General features: G+C 46.7%; 4 protein-coding genes across 5 annotated transcripts; all 4 read left to right on the top strand.

The window, feature by feature from the left end:
* Nucleotides 1-3,925: 3,925 nt before the first annotated feature.
* Nucleotides 3,926-6,221, top strand: LOC127294679 (uncharacterized). The gene is made up of 4 exons (XM_051324547.2): nt 3,926-4,143; nt 4,787-5,410; nt 5,501-5,546; nt 5,634-6,221. Exons 1-4 carry the CDS (start codon nt 4,056-4,058, stop codon nt 5,893-5,895), a joined length of 1,020 nt encoding a protein of 339 aa, XP_051180507.1. The 5' UTR covers nt 3,926-4,055; the 3' UTR covers nt 5,896-6,221.
* Nucleotides 6,222-6,430: 209 nt separating this feature from the next.
* LOC127294678 (INCREASED PETAL GROWTH ANISOTROPY 1-like protein 2) lies at nt 6,431-10,552 on the top strand. Of its 2 annotated transcripts, XM_051324545.2 has the most exons (8): nt 6,431-6,697; nt 8,154-8,622; nt 8,831-9,139; nt 9,233-9,364; nt 9,483-9,670; nt 9,767-9,878; nt 9,964-10,098; nt 10,184-10,552. In XM_051324545.2, exons 1-8 carry the CDS (start codon nt 6,642-6,644, stop codon nt 10,259-10,261), a joined length of 1,479 nt encoding a protein of 492 aa, XP_051180505.1. In that variant the 5' UTR covers nt 6,431-6,641; the 3' UTR covers nt 10,262-10,552. The 2 variants fall into 2 exon arrangements, with proteins under 2 accessions (XP_051180505.1, XP_071675003.1); XM_071818902.1 differs by lacking the exon at nt 6,431-6,697 and having other exon boundaries at nt 8,221-8,622.
* Nucleotides 10,553-11,482: 930 nt separating this feature from the next.
* Nucleotides 11,483-12,533, top strand: LOC127294681 (nuclear pore complex protein NUP98A-like). The gene is made up of 2 exons (XM_051324548.2): nt 11,483-11,618; nt 11,814-12,533. The coding sequence occupies exons 1-2, from the start codon at nt 11,600-11,602 to the stop codon at nt 12,362-12,364; spliced, it is 570 nt and encodes a 189-aa protein (XP_051180508.1). The 5' UTR covers nt 11,483-11,599; the 3' UTR covers nt 12,365-12,533.
* A 3,360-nt stretch (nt 12,534-15,893) lies between these two features.
* LOC127294677 (nuclear pore complex protein NUP98A) lies at nt 15,894-22,462 on the top strand. Its single transcript, XM_071818901.1, has 12 exons — nt 15,894-16,072; nt 16,435-17,187; nt 17,839-18,099; nt 18,259-18,409; nt 19,361-19,422; nt 19,724-20,199; nt 20,355-20,424; nt 20,506-20,557; nt 20,924-21,062; nt 21,229-21,342; nt 21,448-21,625; nt 21,712-22,462. Exons 1-12 carry the CDS (start codon nt 16,054-16,056, stop codon nt 22,317-22,319), a joined length of 2,883 nt encoding a protein of 960 aa, XP_071675002.1. The 5' UTR covers nt 15,894-16,053; the 3' UTR covers nt 22,320-22,462.
* Nucleotides 22,463-24,241: the final 1,779 nt, after the last annotated feature.

Below are 24,241 nucleotides of genomic sequence, written 5' to 3'. Positions count from 1 at the left end.
GCAAAAAAAACAAAATTGAGAATTATTTCGAACCTAAACATACAATACTTGATCCTCTTTGATTCCTAAAAAAATTGATTTTTTTGCTCTTTTTGAATCGTTATTTTTAAAAAATGTCATGGGTGCTTGGCGCCCATGAGCATGTATATATTTTCCACATGTATCTGTAGCATATAAACAGATCAATACCAAGACAATACCCGGCGGCCACCCTCTCAAAATAAAGCATTCAACAAGGTCACTTCTAGGCACAATCAATTAAAAAGTTAGACCTTGGATTTCACTCTGGAGCAAATGCCCCATCTCAAAACAATGTCTTCAACAGTATTATTGCTAGGCACAACCAATTAATACTAGACCTTGATTTGAAAGAAAAGACTATGTACTTCTCTTGTCCTGCCGCCCCTATGTTGCCAATGCTACTGCTACATGTCAAGAAACACCAAGCAAAGTTCTCATCGTCCTGAACACACAATCCGCCAGTACTAATCTTTATACCTCAACCGCTATAACATTCTCCGCTAGTGACTTCATCATTGAAATCAAAACACCGACATATCCCATAATGACATCAAACATCAAGCTTTGCCGTCACCCCCTTGAAGACGCAAGGCCAGAAAAATGATGTTTATGTTACAACAACTTGGTAGACGAGAGTAGCTTAGTTGTGAACTTCTAAGAGCATGTACATCGCGGGCGCCTATTCTGAGGCGCTAGGATTCCAATCCCGGAACGTAGGCAGTTATGACCAGCAATCCTGGCGATGGGTGCTAATTTGCACGGGTCGATGCAAGTTGTTGAGTCGGGCGCTTGTTGACTTCAGCAGAAAAATCGGGGTAATTATTTAGGTAAACAAGCGCCTAGAAATATGATGCGTGTGTTGGAGCTGCAACCTCTTACACTCACGCTAGGATTAATTTCCAATTCGATCTCCGCTGAAGCGTCTAAATAAGCGTCTACTGGCTCCTGTAAATTTTTTGGTTTTCTCGATCCAGGCAATCACAGCAAATTATGGGGCGTCATCACATGTGACAGCTCCGAAGGAAAATGGATGGACAAAACCCCCACCAAGGTCTTATAAAATGAATGTTGATGCATGTTTCTTCCCCTCAGGTTTTGGTGCGGTAGCGGCTGTGATCCGAGATTCAAAAGGTGCAGCGATGGCGGGAGGAGTGTGGCCGTCGGCTAATATGTTGGATGTATCTACAGCGGAAGATTTGGCTTTGAAGAGGGGGCTGGAATTACTTGAGAAAATAAAGTGCACACCAACAATTGTTGAATCAGATAACATGGCTTTGGTGGATGCTTGCAATGGAGAGGGAGATATTTCGATTCCAAGTACAACTATTTTAACGGACTGCTTTGAGATTGCTCAAAGAATAGGATCTGTTTCTTTTAAGCATTGTTCGAGAGACTCAAATAGGGTAGCCCATAATTTATCTAGATTTAGTTTTGATGCTAACCAGAGTTATAGTTTGGGAAGATGATCTTTTGGATCATGTGCTTAGTGATGTAATCTCTTTTGTAACTCTGTTTTGAACCCGAACAACAAGTTTCAGAAGCATTTTTTTTCCTTACCAAGGTACCAAAGAGGATTGAAAGGTTTTAATGAGGTGGCTTGCTAGCTTAATATATTATGTTTTACCCTAAAAAAAAGCGCCCAACATTGGACATGTTCTAAAGAAGACAATTGATACTCTAGAGTTGGCACGGAGAGCTGATACGGTCTATGTAGGCCACACTTATGCGGAAATGTGCCTTATCAATATGTCGAGTTTTCTTTCCTTTTGCATTTGTCCTCAAAGAGCATCTTCAACGGTACGTTTCATAACGATTTAAATACACTTATTTGGATCCAACGCTGTTTTTAGACCACACCAACGCACCTTAAAATTAGTCGGCCAGTTTTGAAGCTCAATAGAAACGACGGTAACCCTGTGTCTACCCCTACGCATAGGGCGCCGAACAGGCGCGTCGACACCCATGCCACGTCGGATTTCAGGGGCGGGACCAACATGGCAGCGGTTCCACTGTCGTCTCCCTCTTTAATGCGACGTCTCGAATGCTCCGCGGTGGGTTGCCGTCTTTAATGAACCCGCCGGTACCCCACGCGGAGATGCATTGGACAGCCGAGCACACACCAATCATGTCCTCCTATTTAGTGTGCCCTCTCCGCTCACCTCAGCCACACTCCCCTCCACACTCCCAACAATGTCGTGCCGGCTCGCCACCACCTACTCGATGCTAGGCCGGAACGGCCGCACGAAGCCGTAGCCACCGTCGCAACCAGAGCCATAGAAGCCCGAGCCCGTGGTCCCTCCGCAGCCCAACGATGAGCTCGAGTTGCGGGACTTCAATTTCGATGGCTTCTCCGATGAATCTAAGTTCGACGAGTGGAACGAGGTGTTCGTCACAGACGCGGTGATGTTGAGGTCGCGGAGGAGCAGACGGAGTGGGGCACTGAGGAGCAGTTCCAGGGCGTCCTGGAGCACGTGGCGATCCTGGCCTCCTTCAACGCCCAATGCTACCGAAGGATCCGGGAGCAGGTCCTTAAGGAGAACAATCGCCAACTTCAAGCGCGCCCTCGAGATCTCGTGCGAGCGGGCGACCACCGAGGAGGAACGCTGCCTCCTCATGATGGCCGAGCGGTAGAGGCTGCTTGAGCTCAATGCTCAGCGCCAACCAGGTTGAGGCGGCCGACAGTGAGCAAGCGCCCAAAAAAAGAAATCCCGCCAGTGGCGGGTGGCACTGAAGACCCAGCGTCGTCGAGAAATTTCGGCGACACATGCAACGATGTTGCACCGCCAGATGTGCGAAACAAGGGCGGACATGCGGGTGCGGGAGGCGACGATAAAGGGGAAGAACGACGACGAGGCAGGCTTGTCGCGCACACCAACCGACGGCCAATATACTAGGGTTTGGTTTACTTTAGTTTAAAATTTCATTTGAACTTTTGTATATAAATATAAATTTAAATGAAATTTGAATTTGTTTAACTTTGTTTGTTCATTTTTTTGGGGGGTTTCCTATCTGGAGCGCCGGTATGGGACAACACTCCCTAAATCAAGAAAACACCTACCAACGTGCCAATAAGATACTGGTGGTGATGCTGACGTCTATTTGGAACATGTCGGTTGAGATGCTTTGAAGAAATTAAAGGCAAAACGGATGAGAAGAACCGACTAATGAAACTTTCGAAGACGTAGCATGAGGTTATATTCAAAGTTAGTAAGCTGGACAAGGCTCCAGAAGTGGCCCATGCTCGTTACACATCCGTTAGCCCTAGGCAGCATGATTTGGATTAAAATGATCGGGCAAGCTAAATTTATGGATTGGTTGGTTGCATTTTGTAGGTTGATGTACTTCCTCTATTTTAAATTATTAAATGTTGTAGCTTCGTTAGATTTGACGATATAGATAAGAATGTATTTAGAGACGTTTTAGTGTGTATATCTGCTCATTTTCGAGAAAAACTTATGACATTTAATTTGAAGCCGGGGGGCACTACCTCTGATTCATATTAGCTATGGCAAGTTTATTGAATCTTAGACAAACTAGGTATAACATTTTTCTAAATCTGTGATAATTAATTTGAATCGGAGGTAGTACTAAACTTGATCCACGTAACTGGTTTATGTGTGCATTTTTTTCTTTTCCAAACCGAGAGTATATAACCGACCTCTGCGTCATCACTTAAAAGAAAAGGTGTACTGCCGAATATATTCCAAGTCTTTTGTTTACCACTGAGGCAGAATGATGAGTTAACAACATTCTTCCCTGCTGCTCAGGGTAGATAAGATAAGATTACTACGAGTATTGTATTCCATTCCATCCGATTCCAGATGGTCCCACAGACAGTGAGAGAGTGTGTGCTTTCACTCTCGGCAATGTTCCTTGTTCTTTTCCCCATCACTCTCCCGTGCTTTCTGCTACCACCTCCACCACCGTCCAGGCGTCCACCACCTTTTCCCTCGGGCCGCCCCCAAAGAAACAACACACGCTGCGGCGGCGACCCATTTCTTGCTCGTTCAGCTGCGGAGCGGGCGCCGGCGACAATGGTGGTCCGCTTCCGCCTCCTCCTCCTGCTCCGCGCTTGCTCCCTCCTCTTCCTCGAGCTCCCCTCAGCCTCAGCCTCAGTCTCAGGTACTTTCTCCAGCTAACACCTACTGCTGTCTCGGTGCAATCCCCTGCCACTAATTCCTGTTCAGATCCCCGCCCCGGCGGCTCATCTCTACTAGTAGCAGTACGCGCAGGTTTAGATTAGAAATGCGCACTGCGGCATGCTACTTTTCTGTGTTCTGCTCTCCTGCCTGCAGGCTGCAGCTGCACGACACTAGTATTTCTTCAATAGACAAACATGACGAGTAATCGGAAACCCAAATCCCCTTTAACCTGCACGCAAATCTTACTCCATGTATGGAGCTGCTAGGTAGGTACATCATCATTGAGGTGATCTTTGCATCTCGATCTGGGAGAGAGGTTAATTTTGCTGGTTTCTGTGTGCTTCATATTGGGGGAACAGCAGCAGACATGCTGGGATGCATGCATCCTTCATGTCTAAACTCTAAACCCGGCCTATTCCTTTTTTCGTACCACTAATCGTCTTTACAAGAGAAGAAAACATCCATGCAAAGGATAATTTCTTTTCTGAGGCTGCATATCTCCACTTTGACCATAAGCATCTCTCTTACAGTACTTGGTTGCCTATTTAGTCCTATTGCTGACATGAGAGGTACAAACTCCTTGCTAATCAGTCACCTCAAGTAACAAATTGATGCTACTGCAGGTAAACCAACTGTCCATGATGACTTGGATCCAGCTCAGGTGACCAACCCGGCGATGCCGATCACAGTCCCATCCACGAACCCAGCACCAACAATCATCACCGTGCCATCCACGAACCCTACCATCCCAATCCCTTCCTTAAACCCTTTGCCCACACCTATCCCAGCCCCCTCAACCGACCCTACTACCACATTACCATTGCCAACTCCTTCCACCTCTGCACCGGCCGCCCCAGCAGTCACCAATCCTGTCACCACCCCGTCAACGTTCCCTCCATCGGCACCATTTACAAACCCAGCCGCAAATCCGATGGTGCCAGCTATCGGCAGTACACCACCTACTGTTCCAGTTACCACTCCAGTCACAGCTCCGGCTGCGTCAGGGCAGCAATCCTGGTGTGTGGCCAAGGCCGGCTCAGCCAAAGCAGCGCTCCAGGATGCACTGGACTACGCGTGCGGCATCGGTGGAGCTGATTGCTCACCGATACAGCCATCGGGGAGCTGCTATTATCCAAATACCCTGGAAGCCCATGCGTCATACGCCTTCAACAGCTACTACCAGAAAAACCCTGCACCCACCAGCTGCAACTTTGGGGGCGCAGCGATGCTTGCCAATGCTAATCCGAGTATGTGTTACTTTTTTTTCCCTTCTGGATAAGTTCAAGGGTTTTCGGTATGCTGCTCTGACATATTGCGCTCGCATCTCCTGTTTGCAGGCTCAGGAACCTGTGTCTTGGCATCATCCATGTCTTCACCAACAAGGTGAAGATTATTAGTTTTGCATTCTGATACCAGGGAACTCTTGTTTCTATTGCAATGATGTGTATGGTGAACTATTTCATCTTTCAGCTCTACGGCTGGGTACAATCCTGGGTCCACCGCTCCTACTACACCATCCACTAACCCTGTTACTGGTGCATCTGGTTCTGATCCGGGATCATCAGTGCTGAACGCGAGTGGCTCAGGCATTTCTGGATCATCAGACTTTGGGCCAGGCTTCCCAGGAGAAGGCAATAACAGCAATAGTTGGCGCTCAATCTTGCCCTCTGGTTGGTCCTGGGCAGGCTTATTCTCCATGATTGCGTTACCATACGTCGGAGGGTTATTTTGAAGAAAGGAGTTGCTCCAGAATTTTGGAAACTTGGAGGATTGCAAGTGGTGGCAAAGAACTATAGATTTTACTTTAGCTGTAGTAATGTAGTGGGTGTTGATTAGGCTAAAGTTGTATGCTCGTAGGAAGTAGCATTGCCTGTATTGGCCAGTGGGTGTAGTTTCTAGGTGTATCCAGTCAAATGTTGATGATGAGCTTGCAAGTTGTAATATTTTGCTCCATTGAAAGTGTGATGCAGACTTGAAACTGTACAAGTCCTATTGGGGCCATTAAGTTTATCGCAGGCTGCTTGGAATTAATTCTATGAAGCGAGTTTAGGTGGTCAATCTACAACTCTGATGTGATGCGTAACAAAAAACTTCAAATTCAGGTGAGCTGTACTAGGTCTTCAACATATTAAGGACCAACTCATGCACTTTTAACACATGGAAGCTTTTGTATATTTTTTATCCATAAAAGTAGTGGCTTACTGGTCGAAGTATTTGTGTACTGACACATAAGACTAATATGCACTTTGGGAGTTTGGGTGGCTTTGGTTGGGCTGGTTGTTCAGTGATGTGAAGGGGGAATGTTGAGACACTCCACCAACAGCTAGCTAGCTGGGCATATTTCCTTTTTTTATATACAGATATAAGATTGTGGCATTGAATTGTGGGTCCTCAGTTTGATCCAAATGTCACACCTACTTTCCCACTATCAAGCATTCTGTTCTTGGCATCTATAAGTGGCAGCACCTCTGCACTGTTATGCTATCAAATTATTTCCTCTGGAGCTGCTTGTCTCTTGCATCCTGCAAAACAAGGTTTGTCCTTTTGTCCCTCATATATTTTTTAAGGAATATTATGGATGAAATTCGTGTGAACAGTTTTGTTCGGCGTTATTGATTTGAGATCTCTACTGGTTCTGATTTCTGCTTGGAGGATGAAGTAACCGGTTATGCTCCACTTGATCCTGTTTAGATGCTTTCTTTCTTCTACGTTTTCTACTTCATATTGATTTTATTGTGTTCATGCTCTCTTCTGTTAGAACATGGTTCATGTTCAACCATGGGAGTTGCCTCTCTGTGCTGGATTTGGCTGGAGAATGTGTTTGTTTTGTTACCACTTTGCCCAAGTAGCTTAGATTTACTTTAGTGCATGGGGTTGGTCTGTCATGCTTCATGATTAAGCCATTGCTTAAAGTACAAAACTAATTAGAGGGATTGGGTCGGTCAGTTGTTAACTATAAAGGAAGAGACAAGAGACAGCAAACACAACCAGTCGTCAGTTAAATCTGTTGTAGTAATCAACTCATCGCTGCAGTTTACTTAAAGTTATTGTTTCCAGCACAGCCAAAATATGTACATTTCAGGAAATAGATAAGCAATTCATGTTCAATGCTCACTAAGCATTTGTCACTTTCGTGTAACTTTAAGCCATACCCATCCTTTCATTTGTTAATTTATGTCTGCAGTGTGCATCATCTGACCTCCTCACCACTAGTCCAATACAAAATTTTATTTGGCATAATACATGTGTATACATTCAGCTAGGTGGTTTCTCACATGGCCTAGAAGTATATTAGTCTTTCAGCTGCAACTACTCCGGCCCTTTGTCAACTGCCTAGGGCCTGCCCTCAATATTAAATTTCAGTGGCTTAATTATTTGGTTTGTGGCATCCAATGCTTTATATGCTGTCTCTTCGTTCTACCTATTTTTCTGCAGTCTGCACTATTTTTTCCTAAGATTTCCAATACCAAGCAATGCTTAGCCAGATGCAAGTATATACAAAACTATATGAAATGCTGCATGATTATATAACTACATACACCAGAGTGCATGTTATACTAAAGAATTGAGATGGTAATTACTGTTTGACATGTAGATCTCGTATTGTGATGCATCACTGTGTACTGTGTTTTGGGTTGGTTAATAGTAACAGCGTGGGTTTATTGCTCTGTCGTTGCGTGCTCTGCTTTGTGGTCCTGTCTGTCCTCCCATGGTCATGGCCGATTGGCCATTCTCAACTGAACCAGCCTTACCTTACCCTACTTGCATTAATAGCAGCCATCAGGTTCAGGCAAGCTGTTGCCCTCTCATGGCCCTCTTCTTCTCACTGCAATTGACACTGATATAATCCTCTTGTTTGTACCTGCTGCCTGCAGTCAACAAGGAGCTGAGCTGTGCTGATTCCACAATCCACATGCTGCATGCCAACATATATTGTCACTGCCAACCACCCAGGCAGCACCTTCCTTTCTGACACTAAGTAGTATTCAGTTCAGGTCGCAAGACAACAATTAAGACTAGACCACTACCTAGGCTGCTCCTTGGATTCACACAGACGATGAAGCAGCCGGTGCTGAGCAATGGCCATGGCGGCAGGATCTCCTCGCCTTCGGTGGCGGCACGAACCAGGGTTCCGAGAGCGGCAGCAGCACCCATCAAGGAAGCTTCTTCGTCTCCAGCTCCAGCACCAGCCACTCCTCCTCGAGCGAGGAGGCTTGTGAGGGTGAGCAGCAAGGAGGAGAGGGTGGTCACTCCTGCAGCTGCAAAGCCAAAGAGGCACAAGGACGATTCCGAGGAGGAGACGCGCAAGCTGCGTGGGGAGGTGGAGGCCCTAAGGAAGGAGGTGGACAGGCTGCAGCTGCTCAACACTGAGCTGGAGTGCGACAAGAGCGACCTCACACACCAGCTCGCACTTGCGCGCTGCACCATCACCCGGCTTCAGGAGCAGCATGACATCCATGTAAGTTGGTTTCCATATCAGCACATACCAGTTTGATTGCCGTGCAGCTGCTACAGCCATCTTTTCTTCCAGCTCCTGAAAAAAGCTGTATTTACCAATCACCATGCTCAGTTTACCTGCAACCTGCTTTGATCTACATGTTGGTTCACAACTGCATACATGGTGTGAGTGGCTAACACACATCAAATGATTTTTACTTCCAATTCAGAAGGCACAGACTGTTGCGGCGCAACGAAGCAACCAAAAGGATGATGCAATGAGCAGACCACAGCCTCCGAAGCCCCCCTCACCGCCACCTCCACCACCACCTAGTAGTAAAATCCTGGGAAGAGCCCCAGCACCGCCGCCTCCACCGCCACAACATGGCAAGATAAGCACAGTGAACAAGGCAACCGCATTGGTTGAGATGTACAACTCCCTGAACAAGCGCGATACCAAGAAGGCTGTGGCTGTCAGTGCCGCTCATCATAACAGCATCGTTGGCGAGCTACAGAACCGCTCCACGCACTTGTTGGCGGTCAGCATCATACCATTAAACGACCCTGGAAATAAGATTAACTTAGCTATATATGATTTTCTGACTAGATGTATTTTTTCTTTGTTTGCTCAGATCAAAACGGATGTCGAAACGAAAGGAGAGTTGATCAATGGGCTCATCAACAAAGTTCACACTAACACTTACACCGATGTGGAGCAAGTGCTGACCTTTGTTGATTGGCTTGATCAACAACTTTCAACTCTGGTAATCAAACAAACACCATAATATTGGTACCATTTGTTGTTGCCTTTATCAGTAGTGAGGACGGCTACTGACGGTTGGTGGGATGGTACTGATTAAATTAAGCTGTTGTAAAATTCAGTCGGATGAGACAGGCGTGTTGAAGCACTTCAGCTGGCCGGAGAAGAAAGCCGATGCACTCCGGGAAGCCGCATTTGAATACCGGGATCTCAAGTGCGTTGTAACAGAGGTCTCTTCCTTGAGTATCGATGATGGCAGCCCTACCTCCTGTGAGGCTACTCTGAGGAAGATATCGAGCTTCCTAGATAAGTATGAAATCAAGAACCAATTGACCTCACACATGATTCTTGTCCTTTAGTTTCCCTGCTGAGACATAACTAATTACCATGCTTAATTGTTTGTCAGGCTAGAGAAGAGCATGAAGAGATTGTTGAGTCTTAGGAGCTCGGCGATGCCGTGCTATAAACAGTTTGGGATTCCGACTGAGTGGATGCTCGATTCAGGGATTGCTTCGAAGGTAGTCAATTAATCAGTATCCTTGTACTTATTATTTGTATCAGACGATTAACTGGTTTGGAATTGTTCGCTGTTTGAATTTGTAGATAAAGGTGGCGTCAGTAGCACTTGCAAAGGTGCACATGAAGAGAGTCCTCAAGGAAATAGTGGCAGATACAGGAGGAGGGAACACGGCTGCTCTCGTTGCTCAGAGCGTGCGCTTCACATATAGGGTTCACCAGGTATGTATTAACTATGATTTACCTTCTTAGATTACATACAGCTTTGTTGTAACATATGCACCTTTTTTGTTTGTTTGATTTGTAGTTTGCGGGAGGACTCGACAGTGAAGCCATGCACGCTTTTGAGGAGCTAACGCAGCGGTCTCGGTTGACTACTGCTTAGCTAGATGGAATATGATGAATGAGATGAAATGGTAGTTTCTCAGAGTACAAGCTAGATGCCGTGATTTTTGTATATAGTCTTGGTTTATTTGAGCTGATCAATAAGTGTAATTTGTATTACACGGGCCCATGCCAATCTCGGGAACAAGTGATGGAGAGACATAGATCATTTCGGTTCTGTTTAACACTCTGAAGTATACTTAGAAACAAATGAGTCTGGGGTACATGTCTCAGTAAAGAAAATGAGCACACAGTTTTCGTGCTTCAGAATACCATATATGATTATGTTGAAGCATGTTGAGGATATCAAATTAAGGATTTATGAAGTTTATGGTAGTACTAACTACTACTAAGTTGGAAGGCACCGATCAAATGCTTGTGTGCGCTGCCGATTGAAGATCATAAAGCACTCCCGTCAAGTGTTTGATGTTGTGCTAACTGCTAACTTAGCAGCAGCACATTCGTTTTTTGTTTTAGCTTTGAAAGTACTTTAACAACAACATCCGTTTAGAAGTTTAGAAATGTAAGATACCGAAGCATTTTGTTTGATTCACCCACTTTATTTTATATCTAGTCTATTTTTAGTATGTAGGTTGCGCTATTTCAGACAGCTCCTTGTAGCTGTTTTTACGTGTTTTTGCTTTGCTGTTAGTTTTAGGAGTGGAGTAAGGGAAAGGACCTCTTTCTTTTGAGTTTGCTTGTAATAACTGAATGTCTGACCAAAGTGTTTGGTTTCGTTGATCTGATCAATAGGATCGGGGAGGTCCTCCCTGTTGATCTAAATAGAACATTGATTTATATCTAGTCTAATTTAAAATTACATAAAATATCTTATATTAGTGCACAGAGGGAGTATGGTTGATACTCAACAACTGAAAACTTATATTTTTGCGAGAAAACTGAAAAGCTGCCATGAGAAAGTACAAACTGAATTTGGACGCTGCTACAACGTGGGCTCAGGCGTCACCTTCCTCCGCTCCTTGCGGACCTTGTCCCGTCGCCTTCCTCCCGTAGGCAGGCGGGGCTCAGGCGGGGCGCTCGTCGTCGGATCTCACCGCCGCCAGTGGCTGTTGATCTCGCCTCGCCGGTCTGAAGTCTGAACGCTATATAGAGCCGCAGCACGGCCGAAAGCCGATCGTTTCTAGTAGCGTTGTTCCTAAGCTACGAGAACGCTATATAGAGCCGCAGCACGGCCGAAAGCCAGACGAACCGGCCCCACCAGGCACCCACCACCCACCAGACCCGTGGAGGAAGGAAGAAGAAGCACACCGCCGCCGCCGGACCGGTGACATACAGACTACAGTCTCCTTCGCCGCCGCGCCCCTGCCTTCTACCAGCCATGTTCGGCTCTTCCAATCGTAAGCTCTCCATCTTCTCCTCGATTCCTACTGGCATTGCCAGTACCGACTACCGAGACCACCTCGTCGTCTCTGGCTGGTCGGCGGCCAGGGTTTCCCGGTCGAGATCCTTCATTGAGATGCTAACAATGCCTTCCGCGCTACAGTAGTGTTGATGAACCGCCAAGTTACTTACTCTTCCTGTTTTGCCTGCAGATTTCAGCTACCATCGCCTGCTCAAGTTCTTCCAGTTTTGCTTGCAAAAGTTCATTACCGCCATGGTTCCTAAGAAGACGACGCCTAACCTCTCCAAGGGGGATTACTTCACGGAGCCTAGCCTAGAGGAGCTTGCGGCCAAAGAACGTGATGAGCCAGGCTACTGCTGTCACGTTACAGACTTTGTTGTCGGACGTCAAGGCTACGGCAGCATCAAATTCTTGGGAGAAACGGACGTGAGGGGCCTTGATCTGGAGTCGGTCGTGGAATTCAATAACCGCGAAGTGGCCGTGTACAAGGACGAAAGCAAGAAGCCCCCGGTTGGCGAGGGCCTCAACAAAGCTGCAGTGGTGACTATGTTGAACGTCAAGTGCAGGAGTAGGAAGACAGGCGAGACGTACACGGATGGTCCGAAGCTGGACAGGTACAAGGAGAAGCTCGTGAAGAAGGGCCAGGAGCAGGGAGCGGAGTTCGTGTCATTTGATAGTGTCAAGGGCGAGTTGAAGTTCAGGGTGAAGCACTTCAGCTCATATGGAATTGGCGAAAGCTGAAACCGATTCAAGTGTAGTAGTTTGGTCGTTGTGACTGGTTGATAGAACGTTTTTTTTTTCTTCTGGGAATGATGCGTCTGTGACTTCCTTTCTGGGTCGCCTGTCTGTAATTTTCTAGAAGACAAGTTTGACGGTCCTTCCTGTATAAATCGGGTCGATTCATGTCTTATTAATGCATTGTATAAGTGTTCTGTCCGTTCAAAAAAAAATGTGTTCTGTCTTTGGATGTATTGTGTACAAATATTGTGTATAAATCAAGTCGATTCATGTCTTATTTATGCATTGTATAAGTGGCCTTTGAATGTTTCGTGTACAAATATTTTCTTTTCTGTGTGTTTTATTTCCGAGGGAAACACTGTTTATAAGCGGAAAAATCCAAAACAAACCTTGAAGTTGTAGGCAAAAGTTAAACCGAACCCCCAACTCACGATCCCTGAAATCAGCACACTGAACTTGTGAATCCCAGTCTATTTCAAACCTTGAGCCTATTTGAGTTAGAAATTTGCTGACTTGGCAGGTCAAACCTGGGATTGTTGACTTGGGCCCACATGACAGATCTGCTAGCACACCGTGTGCACAAACTCGCTGATGGGCAACGCTGGCAACACCAAGCAGTAGTGCCGCGCGGCGGCGATGTCCGGCCTACTCCAGCTGGCGAATATCATGGCCGTCGCCGTCATCTCCGACTTCCCATCTCTAGGGACCTCGTCGTCTTCTTCACCAACGGAACACCGCCCCTGACCACAACCTTTTTCGGTCTTCATCCGGGGGCCCCGACCACCATCTCATGTGGCCTCCTGTCCAGGGCTCAGCGCCGCCGCCTCCAGTCGAGGGTGCCCTCTAGGTCAAACAGACCATGGGAGGTTCCTTGGGAGGTCTGGCGATTTGGGGATGAGCATCGAAAGAGGGAGGTGAACCTGGAACGGTCGGGAGTGGAGGGGAAGCTAGTTGCGGGCCCGGGAGAAGAGGGGGCGAGGCTAGGTGCGCGGGGAGGATCGGCTCCGGCCGTTTCCATCCATGACGGGAGGTAGGAGAAGGCCCTGACAGGCTAGGGCCACATGTCAGCATCTTGTTTTTTCCTTCGTTTATTTTTCATCTAATGGGGTCCATCTGTCAGCCAGGTTAGACTGCAATCCTGGCTAGGATCGTAACTTCCCAGCATGCCAAACAGATCCAGGGTCGAAAATAGACCGGGATTGAGAAGTTTAGAGTGCCAATTTTAGGGATTGTGAATTCGGGGTTCGATTTAGCTTTTGTCTATAAGTTCAAGGTTTATTTTAGACTTTTTCCGTTTATAAGCAAACAGAATACAGCGTGATACACACACTCACTCAGGATTCTAACAGAACATACTAGGGAAGCACATTCCGCACAAACTTCGCATGCCGCTCGCCTCGCCATAGGCGAAGCACCCGCCGGAAAACGAACCAGGAGATCATTGCGCCATGAGCCGAAGAAGTACCATCACATCAATGCTTTAAGGCCGTCAAAAATGAAAAAGTTTTTTTCACTGTGGCATGTCGGCCGGGGAACATCCAAGTCCGCTAGCTTGCTGCCTCCATTCAAGCTCGGCGGCCAAGAGCATCAGGTCCACACACATAGCTAGGTAAGTCTTGAGTTCGGCAAGACGGCTTCGGTTCACACGTGAAAGTGTTCTAAAAGGCACCTACTCTTAATGGTGAAATTCTTGCTGAAAGCACTGGCAACGAGAGTCATTGGAGCATACAATGGTAGCTCCTCCAGCGACTGCACCTTCTTGTATGCGCATATTGATTGCTAGGGGGCCTCCTTCTTGGCTACATGTTCACTCTATTGTTTCGGCTACCCGTCGGGGAGGCCAAAGAGGTGGTGGTTTATCCTATGACAGATGCGAGCAGTTCGAATCCTTTTATCTCCAACCCATGAATTTAGCGGATAATATGATAGCACCGAATATCTTCTATACAAAGTTCTCCAATTACCAGATCTATTTTTGGTAGAGGTTTGTCTTGAGAGGTATGGATACCAACTTTCTCACTCAAACTGGTCCGTTAGATTAGCCACGCAAAATGGGAGTTTCGATATGGATCCTTCCTAATTTACGTACTTTGGATTCCATCCCCATAACCCAATCGTCACTACTAGGAGCAACGGGTTGACTCCTATACAAGACGACCTCACAAGCTTCTTGGTTCACGTGGGTAACGGTTGGACTCTGCCTTTTTCTCTTACGTAACCAAAATTAAAGCGCATACAAATGGTCTGTGTGATATCATCCTTCCTTCTGATAAAAAGAGTGCCGAAGAAGCCAAGGCAAGAGCATGCTTAAAAAATAATCCATTAATGTTAAAAGAGAAGCGGACGTCACCGGCTTCGTCGTTCCCTCCTAAGGGCCATTACTTTGGATTTGCCAAGTTGATTTGTCTCGTCGGCATGTGCGATGAATGTCGAGGCAGCGGCCTAGAGGTTATTCTTGCATACTGGGGTGACGGGCCCGAATTGTTGTGAGGTTGCGACCCTATGAGGTGGGGTTGTTGCTCGACAGGGTGTGAGCGGCGATCCGGTGCTACACGTATGGCGAGGTTTGTCAGCTCGGGCAAATGCAGTTGTGGGCTGCTTTTGCTTGCATGTTGGGGTGGTTGTCCCGGATTTTTCCTGATGACGCTGGTCTACGGGCACATGTTTATGTGAAACTTGGGTTGCGACCATCTGGGTTGAGCTATATTGTGGCTCGCGTTTGAGCGGAGGAAGTCGGGGTGGCAACATTGGAAGGTGGTGATGGCGGGCTTCCTAGGGCGCTACAGCTAGGTAGATTTCGAGGTGGCGGCTCCAGGTTGAGATTCTCATTGACGTGTTGTCTAGTGGAGACTTTAACATTGTGAAGTTTTTCGACCTTGTGTCGTGTTAGCGACCATTTTTATCTTGATGCTAGTTGCCAATGGTGTGTTAGCTCGGCTCTTTGATGGTCGGCTTCTTAATCAATGCTGGAAAGTCTTGTGCTTGCTCCTCCTTTAGGAGTCACAATGAGTATTTTTGTTCGATTGTGATGCTCAAGATGAAAAGACTTGGGGTGACTATGTTTTTATTAATTTCTAGTTCATTGTATCAATTTGCTTCAATCACATTGTGCCCAAACAATGTATGCCGTCCATGGATGTAACCAAGCTTTTCATATTTTTTCAAGCAAGTTGTGTCGGGCCGCTAGCGGAATGGGTCGCCGTTAGATTCACTGGCTGACCAGACCGCGAGTCAAATTTTATCCAAACGGACACAATCAAACTATTTAGAATCCATTTTTATGTCGCGCCGCTGGAGACAAGAGGCTAAAAAAAATCCATCCCTCCTTCCGTCTTCGTACCTTGTCCGACTCCTGCCCATATGGGCCTGAAGCCCGACGGCCCATTACGCCCCAGGACTCTTGACCTTCATTGGCGTTCAAAGTAAGCTACGCGGCGCGGCACAGAGTAGCGTCACTTCGCCGATCGTTTCTCGCGTTGTTCCTAAGCTACCAATACGCTATATAGAGCCGCGACACAACCCAAAGCCAAAGAGACAGACGACCCGGCCCCACCCACCAGCCTCAGATCCAGATCCCCCTCTCCTCCGCCTTCCGATTATCCCCGAAACCAACGCCACCACACCGATCGACTCGTCGACCAAGGAAGAAGACGAAGCACTCCGCCGCCGCCGGCCCCCGCCGTCTACCAGCCATGTTCGGCTCTTCCAACCGTAAGCACCCCCCTCTCCCCACCTCCTCACGCCGTCCTCCGCCGCACCTAGGGTTTCCTCTCCCCGCGCGCGCATTCCGCCTTCGCCGGCGCCATCGCCGGCACCCACCACCTCGTCCTCTGCCGCTTGATCGGCGGCCAGGGTTTCCCGGTCGAGATCCTTCATCATCCTTGATATATGTTAATATTTAATAATAATGCTTTCCGCGCTACAGTGTTCATGAGCCGCCAAGTTACTTCCAATAATTATTTCTGCCGTTTCGCCTGTAGATTTCCTGTTCACGCCCTTCCAATTTCGCCTATACAAGTTTATTTACACTACTGTGGTTCCTAACCCTGTTTCCGACCATCCTCCTGTTGCAGCGTCCGGGCAGTCGTCCGCCGGCAGCAGCCCTTTCGGGCAGCAGGCCTCGAGCAGCAACCCATTCGGGACGCAGCAGCAGGCTGCCTTTGGCCAGGCCAATGCCGCCACCAACAACCCCTTCGCGCCTAGGCCGTTTGGCAGCCCAACCCCCGCCTTCGGAGGGACCAGCTCGCCGTTCGGGGGTGGTACGTCCGCCTTTGGCCAGCCATCCGCTCCGGCCTTTGGGGCTGCAGCCACTGGCGCCTTTGGCCAGCATCCTGCCCCAGCGTTTGGGGCTACAGCCACAGGCGCCTTTGGCCAGCAGCCCGCCCCGGCGTTTGGGTCCACGTCAACCGGCGCCTTTGGCCAGCAACAAACACCGGCGTTTGGGTCCACGTCAACCGGCGCCTTTGGACAGCAGCAAACCCCGGCGTTTGGCTCGACGTCAACCGGCGCCTTTGGCCAGCAACCCACACCGGTGTTTGGTTCGACGTCAACCGGAGCCTTTGGCCAGCAGCCCACCCCGGTGTTTGGCTCGACGTCAACCGGCGCCTTTGGCCAGCAGCAAACCCCGGCGTTTGGCTCTACATCAACCGGCGTCTTTGGCCAGCCAACCACGCCAGCGTTTGGCTCGACAGCAACTGGCGCCTTTGGCCAGCCAGCAACGCCCGCGTTCGGCAGCCCGTCGCCCTCTCCGTTTGGGAGCTCCACGTCGGCTTTCGGTGCGCCGCCAGCGCCGGCGTTTGGCGCCACAACCTCCAACCCTGGCACCGGTTTGTACCCTTCTCACTGTCTCAGCATTGATCTTCTATATATTCTCCTGCAACTTGGAACACATTTCATAACGCAGCATTTACTGGATCTTTACCTGTTTTGCACCTGCTCTGTGTTTAGTTGCCAACCTTGATGAAAGCTGTACTATATTATAGGAAAGCTGTTATTATAGACAGAACAAAGCAATGCTAAAGTAACCGTTTATGTTGTGTTATGTACCAATAAAGTTCGATGCTTACTTCGAAATATCTCCGATGGCTATTAAAAGTGGTAGCTGTTGCTGGTAGTTGAAGTTTGTGATTGATAAGAGACTATTTTCTATATCAGTACAAAAGAGTGTAGGACTAGGACTTGAAATACTGTCACCCTATACTCATCAGTCCATGCTTTCCCTTTGCCACTGCATATAAACTATGATAGGTTTCCCAAGGTAGTAAGTTCCTCTGTGCGTAATTTCATTCAAGTATGCTTACAATATTTGACAGTAACCTTTGTTTTAACAGCATTTAAATCTTTTTATGTGATGTTCAATGCCACATTTCATATTTGTTTCAACGATGCTTCTTCAAAGATGCTACTAATTATGTTGTTTTTTTCTGAACCCCTTTTGGACCTTCTGTTTTCCTTCTTGTAATGTACTCTGCTTTCAGGATCTCTGTTTGGACAAAAGTCTAGTTTCGGTGGTTTTGGTTCATCTCCTAACCAGTCTACTACATTTGGCAACAACAATTTTGGCACCACAACTACTCCGACCTTCGGTGTCTCTACATCAACATCCTTATTTGGTGCTCCTGGCACCTCAACGTTTGGTTCGACCACTACTCCTGGATTTGGATCTTCTCCGTCTTTTGGACAATCAGGAGCTGCAACTAGTAACACGCTGTTCGGAACAACTCCGTCTTCTCCATTTGGTAGGTTCTCCCATTGGATATTCACCTTACTCAATTATGTTCACATAGTTTGGGCTTGGTGTTGACTGTTGAGTGCATCACGTTACTTTCTTACATTCTGCGCACTGTACTAGTTGGGTAACTGCAAACTGTTCTTTCACTTCCTTATTTGATTTTCAGGCTTGCCGACAGCACCACCAACGTTTGGGCAAACTACATTTGGGAATCAATCTGGAGGAACCAGAATACAGCCTCATGTACAAACACCAGATCCTGACGGTGCTACGAGTGGTTCTCAGGCTTCAAAACTTGATTCCATATCAGCTATGCCCATCGTTCAAAAAAGCGTACGCTCAGGCGCGCTTAAGCGGTGATTAGAGCGAAGCGGTGGCATACCGCTTCGTTTCAGGCCTGAGCGGGAGGTTAAGCGCTGAGCGCGATTAAGCTTTGCGATTGGGCGTTGAGCGTTGCCTAAGCGCGCGGAAGAGAGACAGGGGAGAGTGGCGGCGCACCAGATTTCCGCTGGTGAACCTCCGCCTGCCGCCGGTGCAGTCCAGCATGCACAACCCTCCGCCTCTTCCTCCAGGCCGGCGGGAGCTCGTCCCTCTTCCTCCAAGTGCTCCACCTCCACCCCCGCGTTCCTCCCCGTCCAGGCGCCCCAGATCGAGGTCGACCTCAACCTGCTCGCCGCCGGCCGCCACATCTCTCAGATATCCCCTAATCCCTCCCCGTCCAAGCGCCCAGATCGAGGTCGACCTGAACCTGCTCGCCGCCGGCCGGCGCATCTCTCAGATATCCCCTAGTCCCTATTTTCCCAGCTCGTGTGTGGGTGTGTGCGATGTAGCTTGTGTGTGCGTGCGTGTGTTGCCTGAATCCTAATTAGACCATGTGGGTGTGTGCATTCGTGTGTTGCCTCAATCGTGTGTAGGTAGCTGTGTAGGTTCATGGGTGTCTGCGATGCGCTGCTGGCTAAGTGTTTAACTGCTACTATTGTTAGTTTGCTGCGTAGCTGAACTGCTACTGTTGCTGTTTGCTGCTGCAAGACCTAAGAGATTCTTGCAATTTTGTAATGTTTGTACGTACTGTAGAATTACATTCTTATGATACAAAACTACAGCATATTATAGTCTTATGTATGTCCAATTTGCCTTCGGTGCTCCTAGACGTACGCTTTTGCCCTGCACGCTTAAGCGGCGCTTAAGCTCGCTTAAGCAGCAGTTCCTCTAGGCAGTGCCTCACTGCTCGCTTAGCGCTCAACGCTTTTTTGAACCTTGGCTATGCCTGCATACAAAGAGAAGAGTCATGAGGAATTGAGGTGGGAAGATTACCAGCGTGGGGACAAAGGTAAGTGGAATTGTTTGGAACTGAGTAGTATGCTATTGCTTCATCTGTAACCCCTCTTTAAAACATTCACAGCTAATTGCACACATTATTTTTTGCATGCTTATTTTCTGTGAATTGACATGAATATTATGTTCTGGCTTTGGGTATAGCTTACCTGTAGTGTTTTTTCTTTCTTATTTGCAATTAGATAACTGTAGTGTCTTTTATTTGCAATTAGAATGAACTCATAAAGTTTACTATTTCAATGCTTCACTAGATCATGTAACTTGTGATAGTTTAATGTTTGAACTTTGAACCTCAGGTGGACCAAACACAACTCCAGTGGTGAATAACTTCTCGCCATCTCCACAGCCAAGTTTTCCAATCAGTCAACCGGCGCCAGTGAATCCATTTTCTAGTATCTCAAATTCTACTGGTGCTTTTGGTACTACGCCGAGCCTGTTTCCGTCCCCCGGAACGACCTTGTTTGGACAATCAACTGGTTCTCCCTTCCAAGCAAACACTTCACAATCTCTGTTTGCAAATACCACTCCTTCAATATTCGGCTCGTCATCGGCAATCACGACTCCTTTCAGTTTTGGCCCATCCTTTAACAATAACTCTCAATCAGCTGGGCTGTTTCCGTCTTCGCCTTCCCCTGCAATTGGGCAACAGCCATCGAGCCACTCATTTAACCAGCAGACGACAAGCAGTTCAGCTTTCTCCACCAGTATTTTCAACAACACGACTAATGTTGGAACAGCCGGAGGACAGTTTGTCCCCACATCTTCACCTTTTGTAAGCATCTTATCCCCTTGCAGTTACATATTTAGGGTTGATAACTGTTTTCCACAAATTGTTGTACTTTCATATTATTCCTATCATTTAACCCTCAAAATTTTCTATATCTTCTGCTTTGAAAATAACGAGTTCCTATTTTCTCTTTGTTTAAGCCAATGTTTCCACAACCTGCCCCTGTTCAACCTTCAAGTTCGTTCTCATTCCAACCTCAGGGCCAACCAGGTTAGTATTTGCCTCATAATATTCAATGCTTTCTTTTAATTAACGGATATCTGTTATAACTTTATGCTGATGCTTTGGCAGGTGGATTCTCTGGAGTTTCCAAACCGATGAATATGGCCCCATTTGGACAGCAGTATGACCCTTCCATTTACTTGTCACATTTACATTTATTCTTTCTGATTTCTGTTTTTATTGGGTGGAATTGAGAAGGCGAAAGTAAACAATAACATGATTGTGTAATACTGTAGAGAGAAGAAATTTCTTAATGTTTCTGTTTTGAGTAAATCGGTTGTACCTGCTGAGCTGCCATGTTTCTGTTTATCTCTATAGTGCAGCACAGACTTTTGCCTTGGTTTGTAATAATTATCTTCTAAAACTGAGTACTAGGGAGCACCTATTATCACTTGATTACCATGTGGATTCCTTTTTTTGAACTTAGTTAATAGTAATACACCATCCTCTTGTAACTTTGTAACGCTCTGTTGCATACTTGATGCAGAACCAGTAGTCAGTCCAGTATGGTAATGCAGCCGACTCTTGTTTCAAATCCCTTCGGGACACTCCCAGCGATGCCTCAGATGTCCATTGGGAATGGTGGATCCTCACCTTCCATCCAATATGGAATATCAAGTTTACCGGTTAGTTTTTATTATCTTTAAGTATTTCCAGTAGTTTCTGTAGAGTGGAAAGAGAGTAGAGATGGGCAAGGCGGGTAATATTTTGTTAGCAGTCTGTGCTACTGAGGCTATCTGTAGCTATGAGTAAAGACGTTTGCTTGTCCGAAACATTTTTGCTGCCCTGTAGGTTGCTGAGAAGCCCCATCTGAGTAGAACATTATCAATGGTGGTGCCTAGGCATTTGTCACAGAGGAGGATAAAACTGTTGCCACGGAAGTATAATGCGGCATCTGATGGAAAGGTAATGACTGATTACATAGTTCAGTTCTATATTTCTTTGTTGGAATTAACGAAAGCCATTGAGAGAGTATTGTATGTGATGCCTATTTTCTTGTTACTCCTGTAGGTTCCGTTCTTTGCTGATGATGAAGAATCTTCCGTAACGCCAAAAGCAGATGCCTTTTTCATCCCTAGAGAAAACCCAAGAAGTCTGATAATCCGTCAAACAGATCAGTGGCCTTCACGTAGTGCAGTTGACCGACAACCAATTCCAAGAGATTCAGCTCATCTTGACAAAGACAAAGGTATTCATTTAGAACTATTGGTATTCCTTTCCTCCTCGACTTGCACAATTAAGTGTAGCTTGTTGCTGATTTGAGTAACTGTACAGATGCTTTTGTTGGGAGGGAGCGCAATAAGGCTGCCATGTCACCGGCTCGGTCTGGTCAAGCAGGAAATGGTCATGATGCATCAAGTGAGCCTGAGGCTTTTGTTCGGCATGTGAATGGTGCTAGCATTGAGAAGATGATGCCTAAGCTCTCCCAGGCAGATTACTTCACGGAGCCTAGCCTAGAGGAGCTTGCGGCGAAAGAACGTTCTGAACCAGGCTACTGCCGTCAGGTTAGAGACTTTGTTGTCGGACGTCAAGGCTATGGCAGCATCAAATTCTTGGGAGAAACAGATGTGAGGGGCCTTGATCTGGAGTCGGTGGTGGAATTCAATAACCGTGAAGTGGTCGTGTACAAGGAGGACAGCGAGAAGCCCCCAGTTGGCGAGGGCCTGAACAAAGCTGCATTGGTGACTCTTTTGAACATCAAGTGCATGAATAGGAAGACAGGCGAGCCCTGCACCGAGGGTCCGAGGCTGGACAAGTTCAAGGAGACGCTGGTGAAGACGGCCAAGGAGCAGGGAGCTGAGTTCGTGTCATTTGACGGCGCCAAGGGCGAGTGGAAGTTCAGGGTGAAGCACTTCAGCTCCTATGGATTTGGCGAAAGCTGAAACGTGTAGCTTGGTCGTTGTGACTGGTTGTTAGAATGCTTTTATCTCATGGGAATGATGTTTCTGTGACTTCCTTTCTGGTTCTATCTGTATAGAAAGACAAGTTCTACGGTCCTTCCTGTATAAATCGGGTCGATTTATCATGTCTTCTTTATGCAAGTAGAAAGTGGCCTTTGAATGTTTTGTGCACAAATGTTTCTTTGATCAATTGAAAGTCAGTAACCATATATGTTCATCGAATGAGCCGTGCTGTAGAAGGAGTAGAGTCGGCGATCGTGGTGCGTCACCTGTAGGGCAGCATACGATGACGCCAATCCATGGCACGATTGGGGCCATGGCGATCAGCAGGCTTTGCCACTTTGGCCTACGCAAAAGAAATGCATGCAGAAATGATAAGAAACTCAAGTTAAATTCCAAGCATTGTCATGTCGCCTTTGACGAGCAATGCATTCACCTCATATACTCCGTATAACACACTCGACTAGTAGATAGCATAACTTTGCAAAAGAAAAGATACTACTACCTCTGTACATTAAATAATGTCGCAAGTTGGTTTGAATTTATATGTATCTAGATACTATTTAATACTCTATATAGCTACATATAAATTTAAACAAATCTCTAGCATCCTTTTATGGATGGATGGAGTACTAGATACCGCAGATGCATGTTTTGTTAGTCAGCTTCGACAGTCCAACAACGGTGTTCCTCAGCCCGTGGACTCCTCGGCTTGGAACACTAAAAGGGCAAGTCTATAGTACTAAGTTGATCGTATAGCAAAATGTAATTCTTGCTTTTGTGCCGAGGAGTCCACAGGCTGAGGATTACGAGAGATTTTCGTGACATAAAGTTGCTTTTCAAAACCGTTATTAGACTTGCAGCCTGCCTAGCCGCCTTGATGTCACGGTGGATGACCATAAATAACAACAGAAACAAGTCGTCAGAAGGACATACAGAGAACACAATCAAAAACAACAGTAGAAACTTACAATCTTTCGTGCAGGTAAGCAAGCCCCTTGGCAGAGCCCAGCGCGATGGCGAGTCCTGTCGGCCAGCCCATCACCGGGGAGCCATTCTTCCCTGCAGCGTAGCCACCAATCGTCAGAATTCAGAAAGACGGCTCTTGTAATTCTCACGATCTCATCTCCTCAAGGCTCAAGGCGTATAGCAACTGATTGAACGTATCAACGTAACATCTCTTTTTGAACCGACCCGCGTATCGCCGAACCGCCTCTATGTCCTTCACCGCTCCCATTTTCCTTCATCTGCACAAAATCCAGGTTTGATGGTAGTTTCTATACAAATCGGGTCGATTGATGTCTTTTTTGCTATACATAGTACGTGACCTTTGAATGTTTTCTGTCCAAATGTTTGTTTTGTGCGTGTCAATGACTAAAAATACTAAACCAGGGAATATTCAGATCTAGAAAAAGACGAGGGAATATTTATATCTTGATCGATTGAAATACCAAGACAGCTTCCGACTGAAACCAATAAACAGTCGCTTCAAAGTGCTCGCGTGCGGGTTTAGCAACTCGTGCGCACGCACGCATAGGAGATCGACTGTCACCATGTACGGTAGACACAATGCAGAATCAGTATATGTTGGACGTACACACAAGACATACGACATCTTCCACATTCAATTTTTTTTTGATAAGGGGAATATATTAATATCAAGAGATCCACATTCAAATATATTGGTGTTCTTTTTTAGAAACACAAATGCTTTTAACTCGAGTGTCCAATTCAGAATTAGAGTTCACCGTCATGTTTTTCACTACAAAGATCTCAAACATATATATTCTGACAACATTTTTTAAAAGCAACTTTGTGTCACGAAAAGCAAGTCTGTAGTACTAAAGTTGCTTTAAAAAGAGTGAATTCCACATATTATCCCTAGTTATTTATTTCTAACACTA

The sequence above is a fragment of the Lolium perenne genome, chromosome 4 (assembly GCF_019359855.2).
Source record: "Lolium perenne isolate Kyuss_39 chromosome 4, Kyuss_2.0, whole genome shotgun sequence".
Classification (NCBI taxonomy): Eukaryota; Viridiplantae; Streptophyta; class Magnoliopsida; order Poales; family Poaceae; genus Lolium; species Lolium perenne.
Note: the sequence above shows the minus strand (reverse complement) of the source record. Positions and strands in the feature narration are given on the sequence as shown.